The following is a 13,742-nucleotide window of genomic DNA, read 5'->3' on the forward strand; positions in this document are numbered from 1 at the left end:
CGTCTTGGCTGCAAGCTGACACCTGAATGTCATCAAACAGCAGCCGTTGACTAATTCCGGAAATTGGCTGTGCAAAAGACACGTCAAAAACAATACACGGCCGGCCTCTTCGGGGGAAAGAAAATGCTGAATTCAGGCATGAATGAATTCCAATGAAAGTGCTGAGGGGAAAAGAAGGACACGCATTCGATGTAAAGAACTCTTATTAAAGTATTTCAGAAGCAAATCACACTTAAAAATGTTGTTGTGACTTGCGGCACAGCTTTAGGGGTTGCCAAAACGAGTCACTCGCATGATCCGTTCCATTCTGACACGCTGTATAAATATCTTATTTTATTTTATTTTATTTTTACAAACAATAAATTAGCCAAGTCGATCAGATCAAACAAAGAGAAAATGTACAGTATAAATTATAATAAATACGGAGCTCGTACATTAGGCTTTCATTTGTTCACCGCAAAGATAATCACAATCCAACAGGCCTTTTTCTTCTTGTTCACTAAACTACAACCACAAAGTGCACTCGGGAAGCTAAACAAACCGCCACGTTAGCGTCACCGCTAACCCTAATGCTAACCATAACACACATACGTACGCATACAGATTAACGGCATCAGAACAAAATTGCCTCCCAACAAAGTTGCGCTCAAATTTAAAGAGCACTTTTTTTTTTTTTTTTTTGTGAAAGTACAAATTCGCATTACCGACAGTCAGGTTACAAAAAGTACAACTTGCGTATCGGTTGGGATTAATTAAAAATAAAAAAAAGACTAAGAAGAAAACACCACCCAATGCGCACATTATGGATTTATCCCTAACTCAGTCATATTGATCAGTGATTTGCCATCAGGAAGAGTCGTAAATTGCTCAAGTTTTGTTGATCTCTTGATGCCGGTGATGTATAGTGACAACAAAACAAGTGAATAAGAGCTTTGTGCTCAACCAGACATGCCCGCGTTTCACCAGACTAAGTCAATTTGTGAGTAAATTCAGACAAGCTTATCAAGGATTCATTTTTAGTGACATTTTGGTTTGGTGCTGAGCCTGTTTTCTAAAATGAGTGCCTTGGCTCAATACATGTCGAGAAACATTGAAATATACTTCATCCTAAGAGGTTAGGGATATTATGGGCTTTGGGGTGACATTTCATGATGAACCAGAAATGCAGTAAAACCTTTGAAGGTGAATGCACATGTCCAGCTGTTCATTCAATGTGTCAGAATTTTTGGTACGGTTTTCCATTTTCTAATGAGGACTTTTTAAAAAGTCACAACATTTCCGAGGACATACATGCCTATGCCTTTACTTGACTCTTCCATTCTGCCTCTCGTTGTTGCAAGCCACCGAAGACACGATAAAACCGTGACATCAGAATTTCGGGTCTGTTTTACTGCCACTTCTCCCCCACTGCTCAGGACTCATCCAATTCTTTTTGTCAACCTGCTGATGACACGATAAGCTCAGTGGCCATAAAGGAGCCTTTGGACAGGATGTTCTCGGGGTAAACGTGGCCATCGATCCAAGGGTGTCACATCAACAGGTTTCAACGGAGAGACTGGATGAGTCACAGAAAGGCAAAGACGTGGATAGCCTTGGAAATTTTCACGGATCGAACACCTGTTGTGCATTCCGACCTCGAGTCTCTTGTTAGAGAACGGCAAGTTGTACACACAGAAGTGAAACGATGAACAGCTGGACATGTGCGTAGACAAGGTTCAACTGCAATGCATTTTAAGTTCACCCAAAAGTCCCTTTTGGCAGCTTTTTGGGACTAGATGTGCCTTGGAAACAGTGAAACATATCCCGTAGTGCCGTTAATGTGGACGTAAGGCATAACGTCAAAAAAGGAAAAAGCCCTTGAGTGTGCACTTGAGCAAACCCTGCTTTCGTGTAACCAGTGCGTTCCAGTGATTGTTGGGCTCCTCGAGGGGTCGCCGTCGCTTACTTCCTGGGTAAGAGCGCCGCCAGTCTCTGCTTCTTGATGGGCAGGAAGTGGATCTCCTGCGAGCTGACTTTCTTCAGCTTGATGGCTCGGTTTTTACCGTGGACCTTCTTAAGGGAGGCGCTGGGACCATGCTGGGACGCCGGAGACCGGGGCGACGGCACCTCAAAGAGCTGGGGTGGCATCCCCTGGCTCCCGTCTCGTTTGATGGAGAAGTTCTTAGTGGACACTCCCGAGAGGCCCTTGATCTTCCCGCAGAGGATGGCCGGGATGGCATCCTTGACCGAGACGATGACCTTGGCCGTCTGTGGGGTGCCGACGATCTCCAGGTTGGGCGACCCCGGCCCCAGGGAGGAAGACCCGCCCACACCGCCATCCACCATCCACTTGTGCTGACGAGTGAAGTCCAAAGATGTCAGACTGCCCAGGATCTTAGAGTCAAGACTGGCGCTACGTTCCAGAGACCGCATGGAACCGCGGGACGGGGTGTGGTGTTTCTGGGCAGCGGGTACTGACAAGTCCAGCACGCCGTCTTGCAGCTGTGGACTGAGGTATTCCTGTTTGGGTTCGAGAGGACATGGTCCTCGCATAGACAGGTCCAGGACTTGCGGGGACGAGCTTTTCTGCACCGCGTCTTGCTCTCTGGGAGTCTGAGTGCTTTTGGTTTCCATGCAGATGCCTTTTGGCAGGTTGCTCTTGGAGTCCTCGGTCTGGGGAACAGGGATGGGCAGTGGGATCGGCAAAGGAACCGGCAGCGGGATGACCACGGGGTACGGGACCAGGAGAGTCGCGGGCGGGACTAGTGGGGCCAAAGGGGACGAGTAGGTGGGCGGGACATATGGGGGGCCAAGAGATTGGCAGGTGGCAGGACCGGTCTGGGGTGGGAAAAGATCCTGTAGAATTGCGGCAAAGGCGGGGTTCTGGAGGAGGGAGAACAGGTTGGTATCCTGCGTGGGTGCCGTCCCTGTTTTTTGCTCCAGGAAGGACAACGGATTGGGACACATGATGTTGTTCTGTGGGATCACGGCGGGATCCAAGACCAGCGGAAGGGAGACCTGGTTGGGGCCTGTCAGCAAGTAAGACCCTGCCCCGATTGGACCCAGTTGGGGCCCGGGGGCCGCCGCCATCTGGAGGTGGATGGGTAGCATCAGGGGGTTCTCTCCCAGACAAACAGGATGTAGGACGGTGGTGGCCATTTTGACAGCCACGGCGCTCGGTGGAGCGCCGGCGGCGTCCGCTCCCACCGTTGACCCCGGCGTCTCTGCGAGGTCTACCTTGCTTAATCCCACTGTGCCGCCGGACTCCTGGCAAGCAGGCGGAATTACGCCTTGGTCCTCTTTGACTGCCATTTCCGCTTCTCCCGCCATATCGGAACGGGCCAAGTCATCAGATGTTTCCATGTTTCCAAGGATTTGAGTCTTCATTCAGTGCCTTCACGCTTCCATTGTCCTTCTAGGAAAACCTGAAACACAAAACACACGAGGTGTTTTGACGGCTCGATAATCCCATCTCTGGTAGCCTTCCACACGTCGGCCTGTCCTCTGCTTGTCAAGATCTAAGTGGAAGATCTGATGACACACGGGTCAATTATTCATGACTGGGGGCGGGGGGAAGGGCGGCAACGGGACATACAAATGGACGACATCTTTGTGACAGACGTGCTTGTTCGATTCAGATTTTTAAAAAATTGGTCGGGTCGTGTCTGGAAGGGGACCCTGTGTGGAAACTGCGCCAAGAAAATCATGCCAGTGACTCACTATGGCTACCCCTGGTGGGGTAAGCCGGCGGTCACAACAACAAGTTGAAGTGTGTCGCTAGCATGTAGCCGAGCTCACACGTCATCTGTTAGATGCTAGTTTGTGCTGCGGCTAATTGACTGAAGAAAAAGCCCTCCACTGTAATTATTTCCACATTCACCCCCCCCCCCCCCCTCATCGACTCCTTCAACCCTCGCCTCAATGATGTAATTTATGCAAGCTGGCAGGAAGAAAACAACTGCCTCAAAGGGCGTGTAATTTAAAGGGAAAACCGAGGGATCTGCACTGAATCCATTGGTCGAATGAGGCTCTCCTCCGAGAGGAGACTGTGGACAGCCATAAAACAGAAAAGGGGAGACTGCGATGCAAATTTACATAATGCGGCATCCAAAGCTAATATAAACACGAGTGTATAGTTTGGTCATTTCTAGCCGTGTGTTCTTCAATTATACAATCTGTGCAACCAATGAGATAAAAACATTGATCAAGATGAATACCAACTATGTTGTTTAAAAAAAAAAAATTAAAGGATAATGATTTTATTTTAATCGTGTATTATCCGAATTTACTATGATACATCTTCATTTGAACCCTTATTTGGTTAACTGTTTTATTCATTTTAATTAAAAACAATAATGTTAAAAATGAGAGTGTTGAAATAAACTGTATCGCACACGAGCAAAGTTATAATTAAATTAACTATAAAAAGAATTGTTTTGTATCCAAATCAATAATTTACGTCCATATTTCACCTTACTTTATTAAATTGCTCCATTTAACTAAATGAATTATAAATACCATTAAACCTGAACTTTGAAAAAAAAAACAGTTTTGGTTCAAGAAATATACATAATTAAACATCAACATATTAAAATCAACTATTATACATACACATGACTGTTACCTGTGTGAATAAAAGGATAGATAAATGACAGAATTTCTAGAATCATAAATAGTAACGTAAAGAAAAATATTTTTGTGATTCCAAATAAACGATTTGACATCATGCTTCGCGTCACATACGAACTTGGTGTCGTCAAAGGTAAAAGATTTTTTTTTGGCTGTCGTGGGCGTCCAGGGCGACGACTTTGACAGTAACGGGAGGGGGTGACGCGCACGTACAAAGTGGGGGGTTGGGGGGCGGTGCCTCGCCTCGCCTCGGTTGCCATAAGAACAGAAGACCGGACAGCAAAGTGACAGCGCTAGCCTGCGAGCAAGGCTAGCTAACCGTGAGCTAAATCACACATGAACGATAAATAGCCGAGCCAGGCGAAAACGGCGAGCCGAGCGAAACACCCGAATAACCACACGAAGCAATAAAAGCAGAATCGTCAAAATATTGTTTCAAAAATGACACAGACATGAGGCGAGCCTGCGTCATGATTATCATCTCTTTCCCTTTGCCTTCCTTCCCTTGCACGTCGATGCATCAATGAAACGTTCAAGTACTCACCTCACACACACACACACACAGTGCAACTGCGAAGCACACCCACGGCAGCGGTTCGAGAGCAGCTGGCGACGACGAGCCGCCCTCCTCCGTGATTTTGGAAAAGGTCGCAATAAATATTACAAAGACTGGTGATTATAACGCTGGGCGGGGGGTAAAAAAAAAAAAAAAGCGACAAGGCTTATCTCATCCTTGCGGGTCTCTGCTCTTCCCTTCAGTGGCCAAGTGACGCCACGTCGGAATTGCGCGCGCAGTCTCCACACTTGGCCCCGCCCCCTCTCCAACCACTAAATTCAATCGACTTTCCCCACCTCAAAAATATTTGGCCTTTATCGAAGAAAAAAAAACGTCCCTTTTTTCGATAAAGTAAAGTAAGTAAATAAACAAATGGCTTATTTCGAGAAAACATTTTACTTTTTAACATAAAAGGTTATTATTCTACCTCTCGCTAAAAAATAAATATACTTAAAAACGTGACTTTTTCGTCATAACCACAGAAATTATTTATTGAAAAAAACCCGTGTCTGTTCTCTAAATTATTGAACTTTTTCTCCTAAAAGATTTCCTAAAAATATCCACCTTATGTGTCTTGTCAAATACGCAGTCTTGATGTGTGTGGGGGGAGGGAGGAGTGTTGGGATGCCCCCAGGGTCCCTATCTGTCTCCCACAGCCTCAGGCCCACCAGGCAGAGGTGGGAAGGGGTGTGGGGGGGAGGTGCTTTAATGTATTCTATTGAGGAGGTGGGGTTCTCGCTGGTGGGCTTGCAACCATGGGGCCCAAAAAGGTAACACGGGGCCGGGCCTCCTCCCATGGCCTCACCACCTGTGGGAGGGGCCAAAGGGGTCAGGTGCCCTGTGAACTGGGTGGCGGCGAAAGGCAGTCTGATGCCAGGCTACAGAAACTAAATGTAAGGATATGGATTGTCAGGGATGGAGCCCGAGCTGGTACGTTGGGGGTCACCCCGCCTTTGGATCGGGGGACGGGTTCTGACTCTTGTTTGTGCCTATGCACCAAGCAGCAGTTCAGAGTAGCCACCCTTTTTGGGGGATGCGCAAGCGAGCGCACCCCCCTGGGGGATTCTATTGTTCTGATGGGGGACTTCAACTGTAGTCTTTTGATGGCTTTTAACTCGAGGTATCTCGCTGTCTCCCTCCAGTGGCCAAAAGTAACATTACCATGACACTAAAGGGCGAGGTGATGTTTTCCATCACATTTATTTCTCCTTTTGTCAGATACACGTTTGCACTCCACCACGTCGTTTACTCACAAAATAAATACAAGACCAAGGTTTTTTTTTCTCCCCGGAGCTAAAAAATGTACATCACTTTAAAGTCCATGTAAACACGTTTCGTCTTCTTTGTACACAATTCACCCAACGCTCATTTTCATTTACAACTCTGTACAAAACTAAATACATCCACAAGGTGGCAGTGTAGTCCAATTGTAGTCAAAACGCACCCTCGCCACCGTTGGAGTACGAGCAAGTACAGCAAAAAACAAACAAAACAAAAATCACTTTATCAGTGCTTAAAAAAAAAGTTGGAATGACAAAATTCTTTGTGTACCCTGTTAGCATCTTCGCTACGAGAACGTGTATTATTTATATACACACACGCGAACGCACAAAAGACAAGTTAGTGAAGTGGGGGTTTTAAGGCCAAGTGGACTGTCCAAAGGGGCAACATTTGCAGAAAGTATCCTTATTATTATTATTTTTTTGGGGGGGGGGGATAAAAAGGATGATGTCGCCTGTCATACTCAGTCAGTGTCTATTTTTACAATGTGTCGTCTTATAAAACAATAGAGATCTGGATAAAATAGACTTTGATTTTATTGCATAAGAGGGGAGGATGGCGAGGGGGGGGGGTGTTGCGTCACCACATTAGCGTCCAACCTGGCTCCGACATGCGTAACACTTACTCAACCGTTTCCAAACATTCTTAAAAAAAACACGCCAAGTCACCCAAATCCCAAAAGACAGCACATTTTGTTGATTAGTTTTTCTTGAGAAAAAAACAAACCAACCAAAAACAAAAGCTAACAACTTGCTTACGTCATTTCAACTCATCCCTCGCCTTTTTCCTCCTTATGTAAATTGACTTGCTGTCCACTTCGGGCGCATAACATCAACTTAGTTTTTAACCGATGTTGTGATAAATACATGAACAACAAATCTCGTCGTTTTAAAAAATATCTCAAGAGTGGTTTTATGCCAAGGCGGGTCCGACTTGTGACGTATTCACAGAATACATATGTCAGCATCTTCTCATGTCTGGATGCCACCACGGAGAATTACACGGAAACAATGAGAAGAAAAGCATTACGCAAAAAAAAAAAAAAAAAAAAGTCATGTTTTCTGAGATTGAACTGATTTTTTTAGTTTGCAGGAAGCATTCAAAACATATGTTTAACTTTCTTTTCTCCAACTTTTGTTTATGAAGGTTTTTTTCTTGCAAACGTTCTGGGTTAAAAATAGACAAGTGTATTTTTTATTTTTTTTGGTCATAAAAACCTCTAAAATGTACTTTTCTATTCTCATTTTAATTATTTTTTTCTGAGGGTGGGGGGGTGACAAACAAAATTACCTAAAACTATTTTCTGTTGAAAATATAATTTTCTGTAAAATATGTATTATTTATTATTATTCGTTAATTTTTCTCTTCGTGACAATATCCGACTCCCCCCATCCGCCATCTTTTTTTTTTTTTTTTTAAGTAGCTGATGTGTTACGTACAGTGAGGGAAGACGAAGACCGTTTTTTTTTTTTGTCAGGCAAATCGCGGGCGCGGCGCGACCGGCTCGTCGTCGTGGGGGCTCCCGTCGGAATTCTCGGCCTCGCCCTCGGAGATGGCCTGCATGGGCGGCGAGAAGAAGCGCGCGCGAGCGGCATAGCGGCTGCTGTTGGCGGGAGGCGGGACCCTGGCGCGGCCCAGCCTGGATTGGGGCGACGTCCAGGGTTTGGGCAAAAAGAAGCCCTCGGCGTCGGGCGACCTGGCCACCGCCGCCGCCGCTTCGGCCGTTTCCACCGCCGCCTCGTCCTCTCCCGCCGCGGAACCTTTGGGGGTCACGGGGCTCTTAAGTATCTCGGTGGCCGACATGCGGTAGCTGGACTCGGAGCGGCTGCCCTTCTTGAGCAGGAGCAGCTTGAACTCCTCATTGGAGGTGCTGGACTTCTTGGCGTTCCTGTAGATGGGGCCGGGGGTCCTTTGAGGGCCCGAGGGCGCCGACGAGGGCGACGCGGAGGCAGGACATGGGGAGACGGGGGCACCGCCGCCACCAGGGGGCGGCGGCGGCGTGCCGTTAATGGACGACGGGCCGTTCCGAACAGACGGCTCACCGGAGTTCTTCCTGCCCAACACTTTCCTCTTTGACCTGAATGAACACAAAACACCTCCGGTTTGATATATGATGTGGTATGCTTTGGATTACATCGTCAAAAGTCGGATATTCTTCAAGATTGCAAGTTAAAATTTTACGGGTATGAAGTCATTTTTGTTCTTGAAAAAAAAAAGCTGAATTTTAGACATTTTAAATCGAGGAACGTGTTTTTTCCATGAAAGTTTAAATCCTTCAAAAAAGTTTGTACAAAATCTAGAATTTAAAAAAAAAATGGGAATAAGTGGAATTTTAGAGAAAGAAATGAAAATTTTATTCTGGTACTGTGACAACAGCAATAACTATACAGCATTTTCAAAAATAACAAACACTATCATGTATAAAAAAAATTCAGAGAAAAAATATGTCTTTGAAAGTACAAAAATATTCAAATTTTTGTCTTTTCATCCCAAAAAAATCCACAAAATTTTTTCATGTTGGATTAATTTAAAATAAGCGGGGTTTCTTTCTTGTGCAATTACGGAAACATTTTGATGAATATTCTTCGAGTGTCATAACATTCTATCATCTTTTTTTTGTCCCTTGAAAATTGAAAAAAAAAATTTTTGTCAAGGAATATGTTTGTTTTTTTTCAAGGTAATTCTGGGAAATAAAAGACTTCTTCTCTGGAAAATATCCAACTGTTTTGTGATTAAATCTTCACGCGTCCATGTAAAGAGTTGGATGTTGTGAGTCGAGCGTTGGAGATGTCGCAAGCGGGCGCTCACCTGTGGATGACGGCGAACAGGTCGTCGGTGGTTCGACTTTTGCTGGGCGACAGGAAAACGCTGTCGTCCTCCGTATGCGATTCGTCGCTCGCTGCCACCAAGTCTGCTCGGACACAATTTCCATTTATATATTTTAGAAAAATACAGCGGTGTATTTTCAAAATCATGTGTTTACATTTTGGGGAAAAATTTTTCTCCCAAATGATTTTTTTCCTCCAAAACATTCTTATAGTCAAAAAACGTTATATTATCTCGAGATAATATCATGAAAATTGATAATTGATACCAGTCAGGGTATTTTATATTATATATATATTATATATATATATATATATATATATATATATATATATAATAACACTGTTATTAGTTAGTCGGTTAAATAAAAGTTATTTTAAAGGGGGGTGGGGGGAGGTATTAAGAGTTCTATTTTCAAAATACAAGTCTAAATTGTTTTGGGATGAAAAGTTGTGAATTTTCAACTATTTCTTTTTTTTTCATGAAAAGTCATAGTTGAGAAATTAATTTAAAAAAAAAAGATGGATAAAATAAATATTTGTCATGTTTTTCTGGAGACATGTTGAGTTGACAAAAAAGTGGAATATCTTCAAGAAAAGGTTATTAAATGAAATCATATTTATTAAAGCATTAATTTTTTTAAAGAAGCATTAATAACATGTTTATTAATGTTATTAATATTATTTATGAAATAATTTATTCGTATTAATTTAAAAATGAATATCATCTCCTTGCGTGCAATTTCCTGTCATCTGCTAGTCCCGCGAATGAAAGATAAAAGGTGACGTTATTTTTATCCTAAAACATATTTTCGTTAAATAACTCCTTGTCAAATTTTATTTTATTTATTTTTTCGAGTCGCCGTGCAAATGTCCTGGCGACGATCATCCGAGACGCTCGTCGTACCTTTGCTCAGGTTCTCCTCTGCGGTGGATTCGCCTTCCTCGTTTCCCGCCGGATCTCCCGCTGACTCCGCCTCCACTCGGTTTCCTTCACAGCTTCCCGGACTGGCGGCAGGCATTTGATCCAGACCGGGAGGCGGACTTGGCGTTGAGGGACATCGATCTCGGTCAGGTGGCGGGAGAGTAGATGATTCTGCGTCTTCATCCGGCGGCGGCGATGGCGGCGACGGCGGCTCTGGGGTGGTCTCGCCGTTGACGAGCCCCTCGTGGGAGGAGGCCGGCAGCTGGAGATCATCCGAGTCTCCCCGCCTCGTAAGTCCTGACGAAACTCGGGCGTCAACGACACGGTCGGAGTCGGCGGCGGGATAGTCGTCGTGGTAAGGAGCCGGCTCGAGTTCCTTGGGGATGGATCGCAGCCGGACGGCGCGCAGAGCGGCGGGGGTGATGGTCAGGGAAGGTCCGTTGGCCGTCTCGGCTTCGGCCCGATTTTGGATCGGCGCCCGCTCGTCGCCGGCGCGGCGAAAAACACTTAAGTCCGGGCTGGACGAGGGGACGGCGGGCAACTCCGGGTCCGGCTTGCAGGCCAGCGACGACTTCCTTTCCGGGACTTTGGGTTTCCGCTTGGCGCTGGACGGCGACAGCGGTCCGGGGAAGAAGGCGGCGACGGGGAAGGCGGAAGTCGGGGTCTCGGACTGGCTGGAGTAGCCGCTGGAGGGGCTGGCCAAGCCCGTTAGCTTGAAATCGCCCTCGGCGGGCGTCAACGACGGCGTGGTGGCCCCGGAACCCGAGCGGGACGCCTGCGACTCGGAGCCGTCCTGCGACTTGACGCAGTCCACCACCGTGGTGCCGGTGGCCGTGCTGGAGTTGGACAAAGAGCGGTAAGGCTCGCTGGATTTCAAGTCGTTCAGGAGCCAAAGGTCGGCGTAGTCCGCCTGCGGCGCGCCCGCGTCCGCCGAGCCGAAGACACCCAAATCGGGCCCGTCCAAAGATCCCTCCGCCCCCCAGACCCCGGGCGGTTCTTCGGCGACGCCACCCGACGAGCCGTTGGAGTTTTTCTCCTTGGGAAGCGGCGACTCGCCGCCTCGGTCGCGGATGGTCCGCAGGGACGAGCTGCGCCTGGGCGGGCAAGGCTTGGCTTTGGGTTTCCTCAAGGACAGGCAGCGCGGCTCCAGAGTCCCGTGGTCCGGGTAGATGTACGTGAAGCTCCTGCTGCCTTTCAGTCCGCAGTCAAAGTGCATGGAGGTGTAGTAACCTTCCGTGTCCTCCGAGTAGTGCGACGCCGTGTCGGCTTTCTCCGAAGGCGGCTTGTCGGAGAAGCTGCTTTCGCACGTGGCCATGCTGGCGAAGCTCGGGCAGCCCAGGCTGCTCTCGGCCTCCCTGCCGGGCTCGGGGCTGAGGTCCCCAGTCCGACGGCCCGGATCCGTGTGTGAATAGTTCCACTCGCCTTCCCCGGGAACGCCCGCTTCCTCCAGGATGTCCATAGCGGCGGAGGAGAAGGAGCCCGCCCGTTGAGTTCTGAGTCCGCCGAAGGGATCCGGAGCGAAGCCGGCGTGCTCGGCGGCGGCGGCGTTCAGGGAGAGCTCCGAGTCGCAGCGGGCCAGCGGAGACGTCCCCGGGGCGACGGTCTCCGAAGTCTGAGACGGGCAGGTGGAGCTGCTCCCGCTCCAGTTCCCGCTGGAGGACTGGTGCTCGTCTTTGTGGTCCGCCGGACCCCCCAAAACGCCGGCGGCCGATACGGAGTGGGCGGGGCTACCGAACGTGTCCGAGCTGGACGACACGTCGCAGCTGCCCGCGTCGGCCGTGCGGGGGGTCAGCTGCGAGCGCGCCCGCTCCGCCCAGCCCCTCTCGGGCGTCCCGGGCAGCTGCCCCGACCCGGCGCGCTCCTCCGCGCTTTCCTCATCGTCCTTCAGGAGCCGCCCCCCCTCGCCGTCGAAAGCGCTAAGCTCCGCCTCATCCTCCTCGTCGGCAGGCCCGACCCGGCCGCCGTCTCGGGGGAGACTGCGCGTCCGCAGCCGGGCGGCCGACGCGTCGCCGGGGCCTTCCCGCAGGTCGGCGATGTCGCTCGCCGACCGGGACGGGCACAGCGCCGCCCCCCGGTGGCCGCGACGGCCACGGATTCTCCTGCCGGAAGGCGCGCCCCCCGAGACGAGGAAGTCGTCGGTCTGGCAACCCGAGTCTCGGGTGAGTAGATGGCCGACCATGTCGCCGTTGTCCAAGCTGGCGTGGACGATGACGCTGCGTTCGCGGGAGCTGGGCGACTCGTCCGAGTCTGCCGGGACAAAAACGCGCACGTGAGCGATTAGCGCTTTGCGCAAAAACGAAGACCTTAAAAAAAAATCCATTCGAAAAAAAGTGGACGAAAGTAAATGATAAGAAATTCAAAAATGGTGGAATGCAACTGAAGCATCGCGAGGCGTCGCGGGGGCCGCGTGCCAGCGGCGTACCTGCGGCAAAGTCGTGAGGTTGCCGGGGGACGCCGGCCACCGTCCTGCGCCGCCTCAGCTTCCTCCTGCGCTGCAGCAGCGACTGCGAGAGGACCAGCGAGCAGCGCACACTGGCGTCTCTGTCGAAGCCCACGCCTGCAAAAGCACAAGGGGAGGGGGCAGGGGGGGGGGAGGAGGGGAAGGGGGGGAAGCGGCATGGGGTGAGGATGTGAGACGTGTGAGGGGACTTTGTTGAGGGGGGCCATGCTCTCACGCTGTCCATTTAAAAAAAAAAAAAAAAAAAGGGGGGGGGGGAGTTTGCGACATCTCGCGGCACTAAATTGAAAGAAGCGGGCAGTGTGTGGCGCCACAATGACGCTTTGCATGCACTTTACCAAACTTCACTTTTGGCACTTTCATTTTAAACATTCAAAACATCGACAAATTAAATAAAATTTTTAAAAAACGAGTTAAAAGAGAAATAAATGTTTTTTTTGTTTTTTTTTTACAAACTGTATCATGCAATATAATTAAAGGCTTTGCTGTTACGTTGCAATTTTTAAAAAATATTAAAAATTAAAATAAAAATTTTAATAATTAAAATTAAAAGAATTAAAATAAAAACAGGGGATTCAAATGTCTTATTATAATTTTGTATGCATAGTATTGCATCATTGCTAATTCTCATTTTTTTGGGTTCAATTTAAAGTAAATGAAAAATCTTTTTTTTTCGATTTCAAAATCAAATCACCAAATCACAAATTTCGAACTAAAATGTCAAAAAAAGAAGAAAAAAAGTTCAATAATGACTAAAAGAATAAAAAAGAACGCGTATATGAAAAAAAATCAATCAATCAATCAAAGAAATAAAAAAAAAAAAAAAAAAAAGCATTCTGAACCATTTGTAAAGCCGAAGGAAAGAACAACACGCTGCAAGCCACCAACGCGTTTGTTCCCATTTGTCGCGCAAATGAGCCAACTCCATTTTTTTCCGGTTTTGCTGCCTGATCCTCTTTGGTCACGATGCCGATCATGTGATTGAGCGCCCCCCCCCCCCCCACTCTGCTTACGGTGTGCATTCTTCCAGGCTGGGGCAAGCGGGAGTCAATCAGCCGCCGCAACGAATTAGCATTGGTGTCACGCCAT

General features: G+C 48.0%; 2 protein-coding genes and 1 long non-coding RNA gene across 5 annotated transcripts in view; 1 reads left to right on the forward strand and 2 right to left on the reverse strand.

The window, feature by feature from the left end:
- LOC127605961 (uncharacterized) overlaps positions 1-13,742 on the forward strand; it is a 313,508-nt gene that overhangs the window by 200,235 nt on the left and 99,531 nt on the right. The window lies entirely within an intron of this gene.
- zmp:0000001174 (retinoic acid-induced protein 2) lies at positions 186-5,396 on the reverse strand. The gene is made up of 2 exons (XM_052073872.1): positions 5,153-5,396; positions 186-3,404 (listed from the first exon to the last, which is right to left on the reverse strand). Exon 2 carries the CDS (start codon positions 3,364-3,366, stop codon positions 1,942-1,944), a length of 1,425 nt encoding a protein of 474 aa, XP_051929832.1. The 5' UTR covers positions 3,367-3,404; positions 5,153-5,396; the 3' UTR covers positions 186-1,941.
- LOC127605926 (actin remodeling regulator NHS-like) overlaps positions 6,346-13,742 on the reverse strand; it is a 43,024-nt gene continuing 35,627 nt past the window's right edge. For all 3 annotated transcript variants that reach the window (XM_052073826.1, XM_052073825.1, XM_052073827.1), the window contains 4 exons: positions 12,618-12,752; positions 10,178-12,442; positions 9,254-9,356; positions 6,346-8,522 (listed from right to left, as the gene is read on the reverse strand). In XM_052073826.1, the coding sequence (XP_051929786.1) occupies positions 7,919-8,522; positions 9,254-9,356; positions 10,178-12,442; positions 12,618-12,752 (3,107 nt within the window). In that variant the 3' untranslated portion in view covers positions 6,346-7,918. The remainder of the gene's footprint in view (positions 8,523-9,253; positions 9,357-10,177; positions 12,443-12,617; positions 12,753-13,742) is intronic.

The sequence above is a fragment of the Hippocampus zosterae genome, chromosome 8 (assembly GCF_025434085.1).
Source record: "Hippocampus zosterae strain Florida chromosome 8, ASM2543408v3, whole genome shotgun sequence".
NCBI classification, from domain to species: domain Eukaryota; kingdom Metazoa; phylum Chordata; class Actinopteri; order Syngnathiformes; family Syngnathidae; genus Hippocampus; species Hippocampus zosterae.

Excerpts from the sequence above, each read along its gene's own strand:
- zmp:0000001174 (XM_052073872.1), bottom strand. The coding sequence starts at position 3,366 with ATGAAGACTCAAATCCTTGGAAACATGGAAACATCTGATGACTTGGCC.